The 18,129-nt window shown below is 43.1% G+C and overlaps 1 protein-coding gene across 6 annotated transcripts in view; it reads left to right on the top strand.

Moving 5' to 3' along the window:
- Nucleotides 1-18,129, top strand: part of brsk2a (BR serine/threonine kinase 2a) — a 187,594-nt gene that overhangs the window by 91,898 nt on the left and 77,567 nt on the right. For all 6 annotated transcript variants that reach the window (XM_086162602.1, XM_086162599.1, XM_086162601.1 and 3 more), the window contains exon 2: nt 15,987-16,081. In XM_086162602.1, the coding sequence (XP_086018728.1) occupies nt 15,987-16,081 (95 nt within the window). The remainder of the gene's footprint in view (nt 1-15,986; nt 16,082-18,129) is intronic.

Raw genomic sequence — 18,129 nt, 5'->3', positions numbered from 1 at the left:
AAGAAGAAGAAGAATCTTTTCAAGTGGGGTTGCACTTGATCAATATGTCGTCACTCACCCTTTATCATTATCATTTTAACTACAGCAGTATTTTCCCCTCCCCTGCCTGTAGGGAACAGTTTCTGAAGGTCTACAGATCAATCATCAAGCAGCTGCAGTCACTTGTCACAGAGCCACATTTTTTTTTTTTTAAAAAGCTTGTTTACTAATGATGACTTAAAAAAATGAATCTAAAATACCGTCAGAAGATTTACACGTGAAACGCTCCTTTACACTTTCATTAGTGAACTGTGCTGATTCCAGGGAGCACTGTGGACACACACACACACACGTCATCTAGAAATAAGAACCTGAAGCTCTCAATGGTGCAAAAGAGGGCGGGCCGTGTTCCCTCAAACTACATGCCTGCCCTTTCAGAGAAAAATATCGAGCGGTGATGCTCATCACAACGCATCCATCCCTACTGCCCATTTCACTCTCGGGGAATGAGATAAATGGATGCAATTGGGTATTTATCATTTCTTTCTGCAGAGATACAAGTAAAACAGTCAAAAGCAGAGATAGATGTTGTTTTATCACGCATAGATGACTTCATTTTTTTCCCAACAGTACATTTATGGGTGGGATTCATTCATTCTTTCATTATCTATGATGCTTATCTTGTGGTCAGGGTTGTGGTGATGCTGGAGCCGATCGTAGCTGTCATTTGGTGACATTATTCACCCTGGACCTGTCGCCAGTCAGTCACAGCCACAAATACAGACATACAACCACTTGTTCAGACATCTTGGTAATTTAGGGTCTCAAATGAAAACTACTGCATGTTTCTGGACTTTAGGAGGAAACTGGAGAACCTGGAGGAAACCCAAGCATGGAGCTGCACACATTAATGTGCAACACATTAATACATTATATGATTTCTATGGAGATGTAAGACAATCATGTTGCTGTTTGTTTTACCTGGTTGTTTCGAACAGTCATACAAAACTAACAAATCGTTTTCATGCACAAGACAAGATGTTTGGGTTTGTGTTGGTGACGTAAAAGATGACCTCGGCCTTACGCGCCAGGGTGTTGCTCAGGATTGCTGCACACAGCCCTTGGCTCTGCTGCAGCGCTTTTAGAGATGTGTGTTCACTCGCAGACAGCCTTAGAATGTACGAGTTCAGCAAACAAACACCCAACCTGGCCTCACTGAGCTGAGAACCCCACTCCTGCAGGGAGTGATGACTGTGCAAGGGATTTTCAGGTCAGCCTTCCAGGGCATTAGTCATGAAGCAATGCTTTGTAGTCACTTTATTATTTGATTGAATAATCAAAACTTTTCCCTTTTAAAAGCAAAGTGTTGTTTTGCCTGAATGCGACGAGCCAAATGTTAAAACCATCCTGGGGTTTTACCTCTGACACGCGATACAGAATGTGATGTGAGTACAGATGAAAAGTTCAGCGAGGAGAACCTTGCGGAAGCAGGAAGCGGTTAAAAGTCAAAATGACGGTTACATCTGAGAGCCTCAGAAAGGTCACTTTAGACGGACTGAAGTCGCCCGTCTTGACTTTCAAGACGGAGACCGCTTCAGCCACGGATTCTGCCTTTGGAGGGGAGCGAGTTGGAGAGAAGGAGAGGACAAGATATTGCATGCTTGCGTGCACGCGTGCATGTGCGTGTGTGTGTATGTGGCATTTGTACTTCGGCTCCCTGTGTGTTTCCACTCCTGCAGTCCTGTATGTGGTGACAGGCGGACATCAGAGTAAAAGCCCCCTGAAGTCATGTTGAACAGATGTCACTGCTCTCTCTTGGCCGGTGGTAGAATACATAAACCACTCCGGTGCTACTCTGTTCCACCTTCACCTCCTTTCGCTTCTTTGTCTTTCTTTTCAAGCGTCTGCCATCTTTTACTCTGTCAACACACTCTTTGGACTTCGGTTCAAGCTCCTTTTTTAATCATTTTATCTGTTTTTCTCCATTTGCCACTTGAGCAGGTTTGCCCTAGATTTGTTCCACACCTCACCCTCAATCAGTCTTTACGGTTTAAAAGGCTGTGTGACTTCGGAGGTCTGCGGTGGGTACTAATTGTCAGGTACATCCTAGTGTGTGTGTGTATGGTTTGGATATATACCTGCCTTTTACGCAGGGCAACGTTCCAAGCCTCGTGACGTGGGGCCTGTCTGTGTGAGAACGCCCACAATCTGGGCCTTGGCTTTCCTCCAGGACCTCCTTTGTTTCTGTTCAGCGGTGGGATGTTGCTAAGTGGAGAGCACAGGTGCACCTCTCATGTACACACACAAACACACTCAGAATTGGGAATATACACGGATAAGTGTGTTTTGGGAGAGTCCAAGTCTTAAGTTTCCTCTGTCTTTGGAAAATAATAATTTTCCAACAAACGGAGTTTGGCAGAGACACACAAACAGAAACTACTGTTGTTGTGGTCGGAGTGCCTGATGCAACGGGAGAGCCATCCATCCTCTGCGTCCCCTGGGAGAAACGGGAACGGGGTGGGGGAGGGCGGACGCAAAGGAGAGAGACGTATCTTGGCTCTGCAAAACAACTACAAATTGAGAGCGAGTAAAAGAAGTGAGTGATTGAGCGAGCATGGGGAATAGGACACTGTGAAAATGATAGGACCTGGAGGCGGAAGCGCAAAGAGAAAGACTGGGTTTCAGCTGCTAATAGAAATTCCCCTGTTGCCTTATTGAGATGCAGTGGTGGCTTTCGTAATGCGATAGCTGACGCATTGATTTAGCCGGAGTAGTTGTTCAAATTATTCCTCTCCCTGAGAGAGATGTCAGCAGCTCCACCAATGGCTGCCGGGCTGATTAGCAACACCTCCTCCCACCGACCAACAACCACAACAACTCCCACAACTTGACGCTGAAACCGTTCTGCAACAATGTCTGTGCCAACGCAGTTTCCATCTCCGTTCAGATGTCACAAGGCTCCACAGAGTAGGTTGCAGCGTGAGGAGCTTCGGTAGGAATTAAAAAAAAAAAAAATCCAAAATCTACGTGCTGCTGTTTTTATTTCATCAATTCAGGTCATTTTTGCTAATATCTAGGTATATCTTGCGCTTTCATGACAACCGTAGCTGATTTTGAACATGAATATGACGAATCTTAGGTGATTGTTTACGTTTCTTACCGGGAAATTGTTTTGGAATAGTTCTTGTGAGTAATAGCTTGTTTTATGATTCATTTTGATTTTTCACATCCCTTTTATGAATTCCTTGAAATTTTAACTTCACCTCTACTTTGTCACCATGTTGAGGAGCAGCTGTCAAAAAAAGGCAGAACAGATTTAGTGTGGGTTCTGTGGAAAATAGAGTAGCTGGTTTGGAAATCTGCTCACGTTCTGCTAATTAGAGGGAGCTCCTTTTGAAATCATATGTTGATAACACGAAACGGATCATCGATGGGTGTGTTTTCAGGCTCTGCAGAATACACATGATTATGCATAGGTTGTAAAAATAGAGGAAACCAAAAGAATGCTCTGAATCAGATGAGTCATGTGAACTTGCTTAAGGCATGCACTGGGTTTATACATAAAATGGGCGAGTCTGTAAGTACACCAAATTGTTTACATGTTATGTGTTTTGCATAAGTTAGGAAGGTGCAGTACTAGATCAGCCAAGGATTCCTCCATTCAATGGCACAGCTCCTACGAATACAACATGATGATTAATGGCTTACTGCTATCTTGCCTCCTCGCAGTCAGGGGCCTTTGGGATATGAAAAAAAGGAATGGGACTGATTTTCTTCTGAATTGAGTTATGATAATTGCAATGTGAACCCCCTCCCCAGACTCAGGCTATGTTTATATATATACTGCTGATAAGGTCAGGTGGACCGAAGCTGGAGATGCACTGTACTTCTGATACTTTCAGGTTATTGTCCATTATTTATTTTTTTTATGAGTCACATTATGAGAATGGCGGCACGGCGCTGCTGTGCTTAGCACTTAGCGCTTCTGCCTCAAAGCAAGAAGGTCCATGGTTCGAGTCTTTTCTGTGTACATGCAGGAGGTAATGTGTGTGTTTGTGTGTGTTTGTATTCGGGGAGGATGTCCCCAAACTTGACTTTACCTGTCGATGTGTTTTGTTTGTATTGAAAGCAAGGAAAAAGGAAAATTGCAAAAAAAAAGCAAAATACTGTGCTGCTTTTTGTAGCCCGTGCTACAAAATAAAAGGATAATTTTCTCTGTTTTCTTTGCAAATTTTCATTCAGCTACTTGTTTTGAAGTTAGCGCCTCTCTGATGGTGCCCCTTGGTTTCTACTCAAAAACAACCACAACTCTTACAGTGCTTTTTTTCAGCCCATGTGATCAAACCCCCCCCCCAAACCGCCCCAGAGTGGGACTGCACCACCTTCATTGCCAATTAAACTCCAATCTACAGACGAAGATAGAGTGAGACATCGAATTACACCCAATATCCTTTCCCGCACTTCAGCCCCATCTTTGGCAGCCACAAATTAGCTTACAAATTAATGCTCCTGAAGACGGGAGAAAAAGAGTTGCCAGATAACAACCAAACACCATCCGGTCTGCGTCTTGATGTGTCATTCCAAATCGGATCCAGCTTCCTGTCTGCACTTGATGTGCAGAGAGAAGTTTTTTTCTTTTTCCTCCCCGAGCTCGTTCCTAACGCCATGTAAAGGACGAGTCTTTATTGAATCTGGCTGATGAGAAGTTTCATCTCGGTAAGGAACTCGACTGATCCATGTTTGTTAACAAGGATCTTGCATGGATTGACAACCCGAATCCTGGTCATTAATGAAATACTCTATTGATGAGTTTGGTCTCAAGAGTTCGGATTTCTCTCCTGTCTGGTCTCCAACCTGCATTTCATAAACACAGCTGTCACAAGTGGCTCCTTTGTTTTTTTTAAATGTTTTTTTTATGATTCAGGCAAGGTTTTGTAATATTACCCAGTCAGATGTTTAATAATTCATAATTTTTTCAACGGAGTTATCTAACTCATGACAGGCAGTGTTTAGCTCTTTGGGGTGCTGAGGGTCTCTTCACAATATGACGTCAATCAGAGAGTCGTCCCCGAAGCACCCGATTTTAGCTCATCGCCTCACCTCTTCATTTGCTGCCGCCTCCCCGGAGAAGCATGTGAGTATTTAGCATGCAAATGGAGCCCGCGGTACATTTCGGAAATGACACACACAAATGCCGGCGGCGTCATTTTCTGCAGACATCCCTTCTCCTTGTGTGTATACTGTAGATGGAGGTGCGAATGTATACACAAGCACGCATGCCCGTGTTTGTTGTTCGTGTGCTGCTGCTGCAGCGGGCCTGCTGTGGCTAATTAAAAGAAGCCTGCTTGCATTATTCATGAGGCTGTAATTATACATTCCTTTTGCTGATCCCCAGTCAGAGGCATTAAAAATAGATCTGAGTATCCCTGTCCCACCCTCCGAAGCCTCCCTTTCTCTCCCTGTTTTGACTTACTCTCTCTCTTTATCACTTTTTTCACGATGTTCTCGTCACCGGCCTTCTGGTTGTAACCCCCGTTTTTAATATATTTTTTTTTGTTCTTTCCATTACCCCACCTCCTGTTCCTTCCACATCCGCTCGCCGTGTCTTCATTCATGTTTGTTCTGATGTTCCTGGTTAGGATTCGTGCAGAACATTCCTCTGACAGCATTACGGTAGCTTGCCTCAAGTCACTTGGGGCCAAGATTCAGAGGGGAATATTTGGAATCTGCGTCGACATCTCGGTTTGAGACCCGGAGAGGAGAGATCGCTGCCTTTAATCAAGTTAATGGGAAGACGGTTCTATAAAAGGGAGTATCTCTGACCAACAAGTTCCCCATGATTTGCTAGCTTTGTGGCTGAGTGGTGTCAGTCAAATATGTTTGTAGACTGTACTCAAATGATTTTGGTTTCCCTCCAGCATCACCATGAGTTTTTCACTGCCCCAGCAACTACGTAGCTATTATGTAACTATTGCATTTTGTTATGTCCCTGATCTTGATGAATCTAGATGTAGTGTGTCTATTTCGGTCAGCTGGACAAGGATCTAAAACACACAGTTGCTGTTCAGTTTCTTTGGATGTGAGGCCAAAATTATGTAGACTACTACTGTATAATCTATTATCAAGACATCAGTATGAACCTGAAAATAAGTGGGAAAATGTACTTCAAAAAGGTTTTTATCTGAACTCAAAATGAAGTAGTACTGCATAAATGCTGAAAAGTTTACCTTTATCTCTAAAGTACAATCCATCTTACATGGATCAATTATGTGCTCGGCAAATATTTAAAGCGCTAAAAGTGAAACGTTGTTGGAGTTTAGATTGGCCGCCCCGGAAACAGACAATCGAAATAATCAGTCAACATTTCAAACTTCTGTCCTCCGACACCCCCCGAAATCCCCTAAGTAGGAACTTTTTTCAGTTCCGAGAACCGTTTCAGGAATGAGACCGTTTTCTGTGCATTTGGACAGCATAGGAACCAGGGACTGAGAACCTCAGCTTCCAGAACCATTTCAGCTCCCCCTCGAGGGAAGGTTTCGGCTCCATGTGATGTAGGTGATTGGTGGAACTCATAAGCCATGCCCATTACCTGATACTTCTTGCAGACTGTAGAGAGCCATTTTAAAAAAAGAATATTGTGGTCAATGATTTGCTGTTTCTTTAGATTTGTGAAAAAATAGAAAGAACCAGCGAGAAATGAACAGCAAGAATGTCCAAGCTCTTCTGGCCTGCTTCCCCCATAGTGGGGTTTCCAAGGCTCACAGCGGAACATCAACACTTTGGCCAAAATACACACAGAGTTCACTAACAGTGGGATTTTTCTTGTGGCAAAGTAGTGCAAGGAGAGAAGAAAGACAGCATTCTCGTCATGCAGAATATAAATGCTGCGGCAGCTTTGCTTTCCATGTTTTCTGTGTCATCTTCCTCTTCGACACGGTGGTTTGTTTTCAAGTGCGACACTTAAGGTGCACATTGCAGACACTTGCATCAGAGTGGACCCTACTGTCGATCCTGACTGCCTGTGGGATGCAAAGCTAAGTGGTTCCCGTGGAAAGGGTAATACCTGGAAGGAAATTCGAGCTGGACAGATCTGAGTATTGAGTTCTTAGAGATGTTCTGTCCGTAAGCGGCTGTTAATACATGCTGATTATGGCTTAGATGCATTGGTCAGCTGAAATATCATTTTTTTCAACATTTTTATTTAGAGCAGTAAATCTGCTGCTCAACCAAATGCATTTCAGGGGTTGTCAATTAAATAGCTTGATTCATTTTGTTATACAAAATGTACAACTCACACATAGTCACACATTGCATCGCTGTGGATAAATTGTGAGTTTAACAAAAAACAGGGAGTCGTATTTCTGTCTTTTAACTGAAGTTCACTGGCAAGTCGACACCGATAAATGTCGAAAAGATTTGACATTTAATGTTACTCTAAACACAAACAGCAAAGGAAGAGATGGTTTTATGGGAAGGATGTAGAAATGTTTACATTTCTAGGGAGGTACACGACAGCTACATCACCACCACTGGAGCAAGGGTGATGCTCGCAACCTATTTAAGATGGTTACGTATAAATCAACCTTAAAATTAGACATAAATTGTTTTTGTTTTACAGCCTGCCTAACTTTGGGAAAACAGCCCCAGGTCAGAAGTATAATTGGCCCAATACTTTGATTTATGACATGCCAAGGGGTAAAGCAAGAACGTGTTCTTTGGATTCCTACTTTAATATTTTCTCTCTCTCTCTTTTTCTCTCTTTGTAATTTCTTGCAGCCTCAAAGAGTCTGTTTATTTTGTTTGTATCGGTAGGTCGGTTTGGTTTGGAGTTTTTCCAAAGACGTGTTACTCATTCGCACGTTATTTCAAGCGAGAAATAGGGTGAGGAGTCGGGTAGAAATCATATAACTAACGTTTGAACAGCACAGACAAAAGAACCGATAAGATTTCTCAAGGCTTTAAAATAAAGGACTTGAGAGAAATTTTAGGGGCAAATATTTCAGAACTCACAGGCTGAACGATGCCTTGGTTCTCTTTTAGGTTGATTTGTTCAATAGCTTGGGACCAAAATGTCTACCAGAGGGAGGAAGCTGAAAAACACTTTGCAAAGGCTGGAAGGCCATATAAGACAAACGGTCTGGTTAGCTCAATGTCAGTGTCAGCTGGATAGGATCCAGTCTTCCCCTCCTCCACCACACACACACACACGCACACACACACGCACACACACACACACACACACACACACACACACACACACACACGCACACGACCCCTGAGTCCAGGATAAGTGGTATACACAGTATAAATTAATGAATCAATTTTGGATGTCCAGCTATGACACACGCGCACAAAAAAATTCAAGATTTAATAAAAGCAATGCTGTCGAAGTCAATGGTTTTGGTTTCCTTTCAAAAAGCCATTTTGTCCCATAAATTTAAAGCCCTTTAATGGGCTGTGACCTCATGACACAGCGGCGAACTTCAGCAATTTTCAACAGCGGCGGGTAAAAATTATATCCGCGCTTCAGAGCCAAGAGATGCGATCAAACAGTGGTCGCCTGAGTGAAGACGCATTCCAATGCCGCGCGTGAACTAGCGTTCTGAAAACCATCGACTCGTGATCAAACCCCGTGTTAACAACTATCAGCAGTGGAGCCTTCTACTGAAAAATCTGCAACAGCAGGCTTTATGCTGCACCCGGACCGGAACAGATAGTGGTGCTGATCCTCAGCAAACCTGTCAGATGCGTTGTTTCTCATATACACCCGGCACAAACACCATTCACAAAATTTTTTGCTTGGTTAAACACATGACAAGCCAAACTTCCTGAGCTTTTTTCTGCTTCTCAATCAGCCTTTATTGCATTGGTTTACATCTGGCTGTGAGACTTGTTTGCTTTGCTGGCGAAAAAAAAAAAGCATGTGAGGCTTGCTTCTACTCCAGGTGTATGAACATGGTGATGGGGAGCGGCATCAGGACTACTTAGATCAGCGAACCAGAGAGCTAAGAAAAAAATAAGTCAATTATTCAGTGACAATACTCTCAAACATCCCCACGTTTTTTTGTTTCCAAAGGTGAAAAATTGATGAACGCCTTGAAGCCTCAGTACGTCATCACTCCCCCCCTCCCCTTTTGTTTGTGTTTGTTACAGTTATAACACGAATATGTCATGTATATACTGAAATGTATTCTCATACTTGTGTACTCCATTTTCTCCTAATCCCAAGAGCCAAAACATGTAAATCCAAACAGAGCGCACACATACAGATAATGCAAATACACCAGAGCTGCAATGCCTTAGTGATCAGCCTCGCTTATTGAGAAACCAACCTGTCACTGTGGAGGCTGCGCTTGTCTGGGAGAGCTGGGTGTGGGCATGTGTCTGTGTGTAGTAGGTAATTCATTCTCAGTCAGGATTTGTAAATAAATACATTAATTCATTATCGTTAACACCACTGCGCCATGATGCCTCCCTGTCAATATGGTTTTGGAAATTTATTTCAATTTCAAAACATACAGGAAACAAAGCGGAGGATAGTGAATGAAATCAACAGACCCATCACATGTCGTCGACAATGTGATAGCTTTAGGACTACCTTTATACTGGTTGAAGAAAACCAGAGGTTATTGGGTTTATGACGACATAAAGTATTTTTTACATAAATTATAATCTCAGTGGTGGATTATATGGCCTGATGTTCGAATCAGAGCTGAACATGACTTAAAAAGGGGGGGGGGGTGATATTCCCATTTTGCTAACTGGAATGGCTTTTTAGCACCTTGAACCAGTTTGTGAGTCATATTTTATTCAGTAACAGCCATGAACCACAGGGCCCACTTAACCACATCGAATCAGTATTACAGCCAAACTGCAAAACAATCGAGTGAAATTTAGAAATGGCTGTTGTGGGTTCAAGGGCTTTGGGCGAGAATTTGTATCATGCTGACGATGACAAGAGAAATACGGGGAAAATAACTTTTTTGCTTGTTGTTTCTGCAGAGAACCATTACATATAAAAAGATATTCTGAGGTTGTTTTTTTCTTTTTTTTGCTGCAACTTTTGTAAGGTAATTATAAGGTCGTGGTTGAGCAAATATCTTATTTCAAGCTTGCCAAGCAAACACTTTCTGTATGCAAACGTCAGTGTGGCTCCAACACTCCCAGGCTAAATTGCTCTTCCTGCTTTTGAAGCTGTTTTGTTGGTCTGGGCCTCTGTTGTTACTGATGTTGTTGCTTTTGCTTTGCCTGGTACGTTTCAAAGGGGTTGCAGGGGAATTCAGCGAGGGAAGACTCACATCATGGATGACTGCATATTCAAAGAGAATGTAAGAAATGGAGGAGTGGATGAGATTTGGCAAAGGAAGAAAGGAAAGAAAGAAAGAAAGTAGGAAATGCGACAGAGTGCTTTATTTAGTAATGACCGTGTGTTGTGATTTTCTTTTTTTTTCCCCACATTTCCTGCAAAAACTTTTTGGTCGTCTTTTTTTTTTATTCATTACGGTCCTCTTTAATATTGTAATGCATGGAGATTTTTCGATGTATTACTTAATATTCTTATTAATGTGTCCTCTGTGGCTTTATAAATGGAATTTGGAGACAAAGGAACTTTGTGCTAGACCTTCAACTTCTGCACTTTGCCCCGGTGGAAGGGATTCCCACGCCCTGTAGCAATAGTTTTCAATCTGGCCAGAGGAGGCTGAAGGAATAAGCCCAAGCTCACTGTGTTTCTTTTCAAACGCTGATCCCAGGGCAGAGCTGCAGCCCCCACGTGGAGCATTCAGGGTTAGAGAGGAGAAGTGGAAAGCAGCTCACAGATCTGCGCCCAGGGGCAAGAAGCTGCTCAGAGGCATCGCCTCGGGGAGAGAAAAACTAAGCCAGCATAAGCTACTACCATCTGCCGGCATTGGCTTATGGCTTCAGAAAGATCAGGTTTGAAAGTGAGAGAGGTGCGCCCGTGTCCACATCTCTTCTTCCTCTTCTTCGCTCCGCCCCCGGGTTATTTCCAGGTGGAAATCATGCCAATCCGAGTGATGATCTTTAACTGGTGCAGTCAGGAAGATCCATGTGAGTGCTTTAAGCAAGTGGGCCAAAAGTTTGTGCAATGATCCGGCCATTTCTGTCCTTCCACCAGGTCACAAGCAGAGACTGTCCATTGCTAAATGTGCAGCTTGTGATTGTCGTGGACGCAGACACAGAAGGAGCAATTCTTAAAAAGGAATGATGCACATGAAGGCAATGAATGGATGGGAAAGAATGGCGTGTACTGCTGTCATTTTGACACACACACACACCTACCCATCAATAAATACATCCATCCATCCATCCTTATTAGTTTCCTCAGGATATTGGAATCTTGCAGCCACTTTCTTATCTCTGCAAAGAAGTGTGCTGCTGTGACTCTCGGCGAGAGCCAGACCAAAGTTCCCGTGTTGTGCCTGATTCCAGCACCGCCCTCCACAGGTGCCATTAATCACACGAAAACCAGAGGAGAGAGTAAAGCTTGTGGGTTGATCTAAACCCCCCGCCACCTCACCCCATCCACAGGCTCCCGTCTGCTGTCACTCCTCTGACGTTGTTCGGGGGAGCTGCTTTTGATGCTATTGATTCGCGAGTTGGGTGAAAGAGAGGACAAACCAGACATTTGCTGGAATCAGTGGTGTTGCAGTCTCGGGTTAGCCTTGAAGTGCTGTGTCCTGTGTCCTGTGTGTGTGTGTGTGTGTGTTAGCCATGGGTCTGTGGTAAGATCAACATCCTGTGCTTTACTGTGCCAATTAGTTACCAGCTTTGGTCCTGGATAGCTGCCTTTGTGTCCTTCCTTGCCACCCACCTTTTCTTCCTTCCTGTCCCACCTGATGGTGTGTGCGGCCGGACGGGCAGCTGACGCGGATGCTGCGACACACTCCTCCCGCAGCATCCATAGTTCAGCCTGGGTGACACAGTGCAGCATTTGCTGTGTAGTCTAGCACTCATATTGCCATCATATTCTTGCTAAAGCTTTTTTAACCGCAGCAACATCCTGCAGGCTTGTTTGTTTCCGCTCCGCAGGTCCAATCGACTTCCCATTCATTCCCATTTGCATCAGTTTTGCAAATACTGTGCCAATCACAAGCAGTCTTTTCAAAGAGAGTTTTATATCAGGACATAGCAACAATGGAGAATGAAACCGCCACCATCTAGAATGCTTGAGGGCACTCAAGTGTTCACTTTTTAAAATCCCCACTGAAGTACCTGGATGATGTATTCGCTTTGGAACTGCACAGAGAGCTTTGCCCAAGAAGAATAATATCTTCAGGGGCAGGGTCATGTTTTGCTCTTCTTTTTCATACAGCTATATGCACCCGCATACGAGGGCAAGCACACACACATACACACACACATACACTGATGCACACACTGACGCGTACCTGAGGTTTTAATTTGAGATTAAACACACAAGGCTTTTTGTGGGCTTGGCCTGATTGCATTTGCATTTGATTAGATCTGTTTTTTTCTGTCCTTATCCTCCTAAGTTAATATCATTAAATTAAATAAAAATTACGATTACGATTAAATAAAAAAAATATTTGTATATTTTTGTATGTCCACTTGATTAATTCCAACAGATGTCCAAACTTGAAATTATGGTATTCAGAACCAACTGACAATTCGAGTTAGAAATCTGTGATTATTTTGGATACGAGGACTAGTCAGCCCCCCCCCCCCCCCCCCCCCCCCCCCCCCCCCCCCCCCCCGTCAGACAGCATTTGCTATAAATGAACTATTTCCCTTTTGATTTCCCTAAACTTTCCTCAAACATGAGGTACAAGTTCTTGCAGTAGTTAGTGTAGTATATCGAACGGCGATGTATCCTGCCTGACTCACTGCAAGGTTGCACTCTGTCAAATACTAAGGGAGGCATTAAGGTTGACAAAGTTCTTTATGTTACCTTTATACTGCACTAAATGTTAAGTATAAATCCCTGTGAACGTGTGTAAAGCGCTGGCACGGAAACTGTAGGAGGCTGTTCCTGTAATCTTCACTGCATTATCGGAGCCACATTGTGTGGTACTGTGAAAACAAAAAGACAAGCAATAGTTTTTTCTTTTTTTTTTAATGCTTTTGTTCATCATAAGGTACTTTCAGCTAATTTTTTTCTAGTTAGTCCAGAGTTATGAAAACAATGTACTGTACCGTAGGCTGAAAATGACTAACTGCATTTGTGGATATTTGTTTTGCTTTGCCAGACAAAAGAACAGTTCTACTGGCCTCCACAGGACAGTGAAAATTCGTAGCGTGGGGCTAAAGTTTTTTTCCAGTATACTTTCTGATGCAACCGTAATGACAAATGTAATCTGTGCAGCAGCTCGCATCTTTTATTCACGCACAAATATTTGAAATGGGCGTTAATTGGCAAATGCAAGCCAGCATGGCTACAAAACAGGAAATAAAAATAAGATGTAATCCGTAGTCTGTAACGCAGTCATTCAGCGAGAGTTGTAGCCACAGTGGTAATCTTCTCCGTATTCCCCCATTGAGGCTCTGTTCCTTTGTGGTCTCATTCAAAGCCTTATGTTTGATGCCATGTTCAAAGACAGCCTACCTGCTCAGCCCCGCCGGATCCACGGAAAACTCCAGTTTCTTTGCAGGTACCTCTTAGACACCTCACATCCAGGATCAATTCGGTGGACTCCCCCACAGCTGTTCGTGCCGTTACTCCGGAGTGGTGTTACCGGACCGACGAAAGGCGCAAATCGGATTATCGGTGGGGGTGAAGAGCAAAAGACAGGGATGGGTTGATCTTTTTTTTTGGGTCCCGGTAGACTTTGGGGTCACGTCACAATGAGGTTTTTTGCGTTTTTACATTTGTTTTCACCCAGTTGGAGGGAGATCACGAACATGACAATGGTAGGGATCGTTGGGATGATTGTACACTACTTTCAAGTTACTTGCCAGAGTAGTTTTCAAGTCTGATGGTTCAGAAGGAAATTCGGTACTCGCTTCTTACTGATTCATTGTAATGCGACACGTTTGTTACATCATCATCGTTGTCTATATTTGAAAATGACTTTTAGGAGTGAAACAGAGCTAATGCTGAGTTTTGCTATCCTCCATATACTGCTCTGTGTCTGAGTAAAATGTCGGCGTTAATTTCATTTTAGACCCAAAGTGTCTGCAGAATGGTACTGTGATATTTGTCCCCGTGTACTTCTCCAGCCTGCTCCATCTGCTCACAATTACACTGGGTTGGAAGGAAGACTGATAGCGAAGAAAATAACCTGGTTAACTTTGCATATGTTTGCATGCAGACATTTAGCCGGTAATGTGTTTCCTCATGAATGATGAGCTTGTGTTGCAGTTATTAACTATTTCTACCATCGCGGAACAAATTACGTTGTCTTTTTTTCCCACACCACTTTTCCAAAACTTTCTATGACTTCCTATTCATAAGTCACTCTCTTCCACTCAGCCTCCTGCTTTAGCCCCTGCAGCTCCCTGGCTCTCGAGCCAGAGCCGCACTCCTACACAACCTTCTCCATTATTGCTTAATTATCCACGGCCCTGCCGCTGACTCTCAATCTCTACTTTTTCCCTTCATCTTCCAAATGCTCTAAAGTTTAGTCCCAGTCCCACTTCCTTTGTCATCTTGCGCCGGTCCCTCTCCTTCTTCCCCATCTTCCTGCGTGATGATTCGATGGGCGCTTGTTTACGCCGCTCCGCTTTTCGGCGCCTCCTCGCACCGGGGGCAACTGTCCCCTTAAGCCGTTTCATACAGGAATCAAACTGTGAAGCAGAAAGCCCGAAGAAATGACAGCGGCGAGAAATCAAAGCGCTCGCATTATTCCGAGTTGGTTATTTTTATGAATTACCCATGCCTGGGGCAGCCATAGGAGGGTTGAAATACGGCAGTTTACGACATTACAAACCATCTTTTGCCATCCCAAAAATATCTGCAAGTGCATTAGGGGGTAATAACACCGAGGTTACATTTGTTTGTGTGTGTGTTCGTTTCACTTTGTAAGTAATGTATCCAATGTGAACGTCGCTACAGGATTTTCTGTTCCACGGTCTGTGGCAGGAAACTGATTGGTGCTGTTATCATGGCTTCCCTGTGTCAAATTCACAGCCACACACCACTTTGTTCCACTGTAACTGTACACTGCTGATTCTCGTCTATCTGGGGACATTTACAGAGGCACGGCGGGGAACAACCTTTATGTCTGTGAAGCAAATTGGAGGATGGAGTGTAGTGCACTGTTTTTAGTGTTGCCGATAAGGTTTGATTTTTTTTTTTTGACTGATGCCGGTTTCAAACAGAAAGTGTCGAGCTGTTTCTACGTGAAGGCCAAAAACTACTTCTACTACTGTGCTGTGTATGTTTAGGACAAATGCTATTGTCCCAAACGTGTGAATGTGTTTGTGGTGTAAAGGAAAAGGTAGACTGTGAGTCAGTGGTTAGTGGGATGCAACGCCTTCGCTTAAACTCTTTTACTCGGTTTAGGTTGATTCTTGTTTCGTGACACTTTCCAGTCAATTTTAAGTCAATAACGAAACCTCTTCACCGGTTCGTTCCTGTTGCATCGTGTTCGCCGCCGCTGCCTCTTAATGTGGGTTTTGCTAAGTCAACTGCATTACAGCAGTATAGTGCATTATAGAAATCAATACCACAAATGACCCACTCACTTGCTGCTTTTATGTCTCAAATCCACCCCAGGGGGCAGTTAGTTTAAGGACCTGTCTGCACATCTGAAGTCATAAGCGTTCTGTACAAGAAGTCGAGCCATTCCGCATCATTGTCATTGATGCATTTCAGCCATCAGCCCCCAAAATCCTATTACACACACAACACATTAGCTCAGTAATCACAATGAATCTATCTTGAAATTTCCCAACATTAATGCGTTCATTGACGCTCCCTGTTCAGTGTAGCGCATGAATATGGATCATTTGTGGATGTAACTCGAGGCATCACATTCTATAGTGCTGGAACTTTTTCACCAAACACAGCGTGTTTCTTGTCTTTGCAGGTTTGGTCAAGCTCGGAGTTCACTGTGTCACATGCCAGAAAGTCGCCATTAAGATCGTCAACCGCGAGAAACTCAGCGAGTCAGTATTAATGAAGGTGAGTCAGTCATCTTTGAAATTTCCCTGACTGTTGTTTAGTTTGTTAGAGTTGTTTTCCAAATTGTTCCCTTGCACCTTAGAGGTCCTGACCTTGTTGATTTTACCTTCTCTGGCTATTACTTTGCAGTACATGCTTGCTTAACTGAACATGAACATGGGTTATGAATTTATATCATTTCACATTTCTGACTTATGCAGTTATGCACATCTCTCGGATGATGCTACTCTAAGGATAATTATAAATGGAGGGACGACAAGAAAAGCTCTCTGGAAGTGAGAGACCTTGTCATGTCTGGTAGCAAGGAACTACCAGTTTTAATAGTAGCATTACCATATAATGCTGGATATTTCAAATTCAAGTAACTCATATATACAATTTAAATGAACACAGTCTGTTTATCTCAGAATACAAATTAGTATTAGACAACCTATCTACAGTACCTTCTGTGTGGTGCTCTGCAGGAGAGCCTCTGGTGGCCTGCACGCTAACTACGTTGTCTGTTCCTGCTAATGAGTGACAAATGTAAGAGTAAGAGAAACACTTGCCCCCATTATTTATTTGCAAAAGAGATTTAATTTTTCTTTCTTGTGTTTTTCCAACTATGGCTATGTTGTTTCACTCTTCTTTTTCTTGCTTAGGAAAAGCAAAGATTATTGGTCAAAATGTAGCTTACCAAAAAAAGATAATACATTTTTTAATGTTAAAAAGCCAAATCATCATCCGCTCCTTCGGCTCCTTGGAAGACTACCAGTTTCTTATACTGCTAGAAGCATCTAAAGTTATTTTAGATAACTGAATTGTGATGTCTATGAAAAACCACAACACTCATCTCACTAGTGAAAATGCGCAATAACTGCTTGACAATCAGAAAAAGGAGGAAGGGTAACATGCTTGAGTGGCTGTTCTTGCAAAAAAAGTTTTTAAGATATGTGCTTATTGTTATAATAAATGTCATAGTGAGTAAAATCATCAGTTGACTTACACCTGTCGTTTGAAGACAGCAATGTCTGCATTCTGGCTGAGAAGACAGATGGTTTGAGAGATATACAAAATCCATTTGCCCCTTGCAAATCATTGAGAGACTACACAGCTGAAACCAGGCCACGGTGTCCACCACCCAAGCCTGTTCTAACTGACGTCTTTTTATTTCACGGAGTCTAAACATTAGCTGTACCGCTGCCATTCAGATTCTAACTTTGGTGAGTCCCTGGAGTTCCCGAAACGATGCCTACAGCCAAAAAAAATAAAATCCAGATGTCACAACGAGATTTGACGACTATCGACCCGGGCCAGGGTGACTGAGAACCTTCATAGACACATCGCTAGAGTTTGTCACTGTTCTTTCCATCCTGTGATGATTATCACCTGTCTCTGCTCACCCATCATCACCCGGAGCCTCGAGAAAAGCGAGATTACAGAAATAAACTAGATAATCCCATGGGAGAAATATATACCTGATATTCAATGGATAGCTTAAGGTTTTGTTTTGTTCCATCCAATGACTTTTGCCAGAACCAAATTGTCACCCTGCAAAATCTGCACTTTTGTTTCTGGAATCTTTGGAAGAAAATAAAAAACAAAACCAGACAATGCTACAACCTTAAAAGTATCATTCACGAGTCTCCCAGGGACCAGAGCTGCTGTAAATGTTTGCAAATTTTGTTGAAAAAGAGGAGTTTTGGTTTTGTTCGCATTACAGATTATCTGCAAAGGGAAAATCCCTCCATTTGCACAATCATTAAAGTTAAGATGAACAGCCATCCAAGCCTGGGTGTTGCCGTTTGATCAACAGTCAGTGTTAATCTTCCTCTTGTGTCGGTGTCTTCCCAGTTCTTTCGTACTTACTGCTGTCATGCAACAGATTTCCCCCTTCTTCTCAGCCCTGCATGCAAACTAGCATTTTTATTCGAGAGACACGTAGCATTTGTATTGCTTCTGTGCTGACAAGCCTTATTAGTTGGAGCAGATGTAGCTGGCTGCTTCAATTTGTGACAATAGAAAAGAAGGTGGCAGATAATATCCCAACTAGGTGCCCTGTCGAGGAG

This window comes from Fistularia commersonii, chromosome 17, assembly GCF_037954325.1.
Source record: "Fistularia commersonii isolate RoL2024-O1a breed Wild chromosome 17, RoL_Fcom_v1.0, whole genome shotgun sequence".
Classification (NCBI taxonomy): domain Eukaryota; kingdom Metazoa; phylum Chordata; class Actinopteri; order Syngnathiformes; family Fistulariidae; genus Fistularia; species Fistularia commersonii.
Note: the sequence above shows the minus strand (reverse complement) of the source record. Positions and strands in the feature narration are given on the sequence as shown.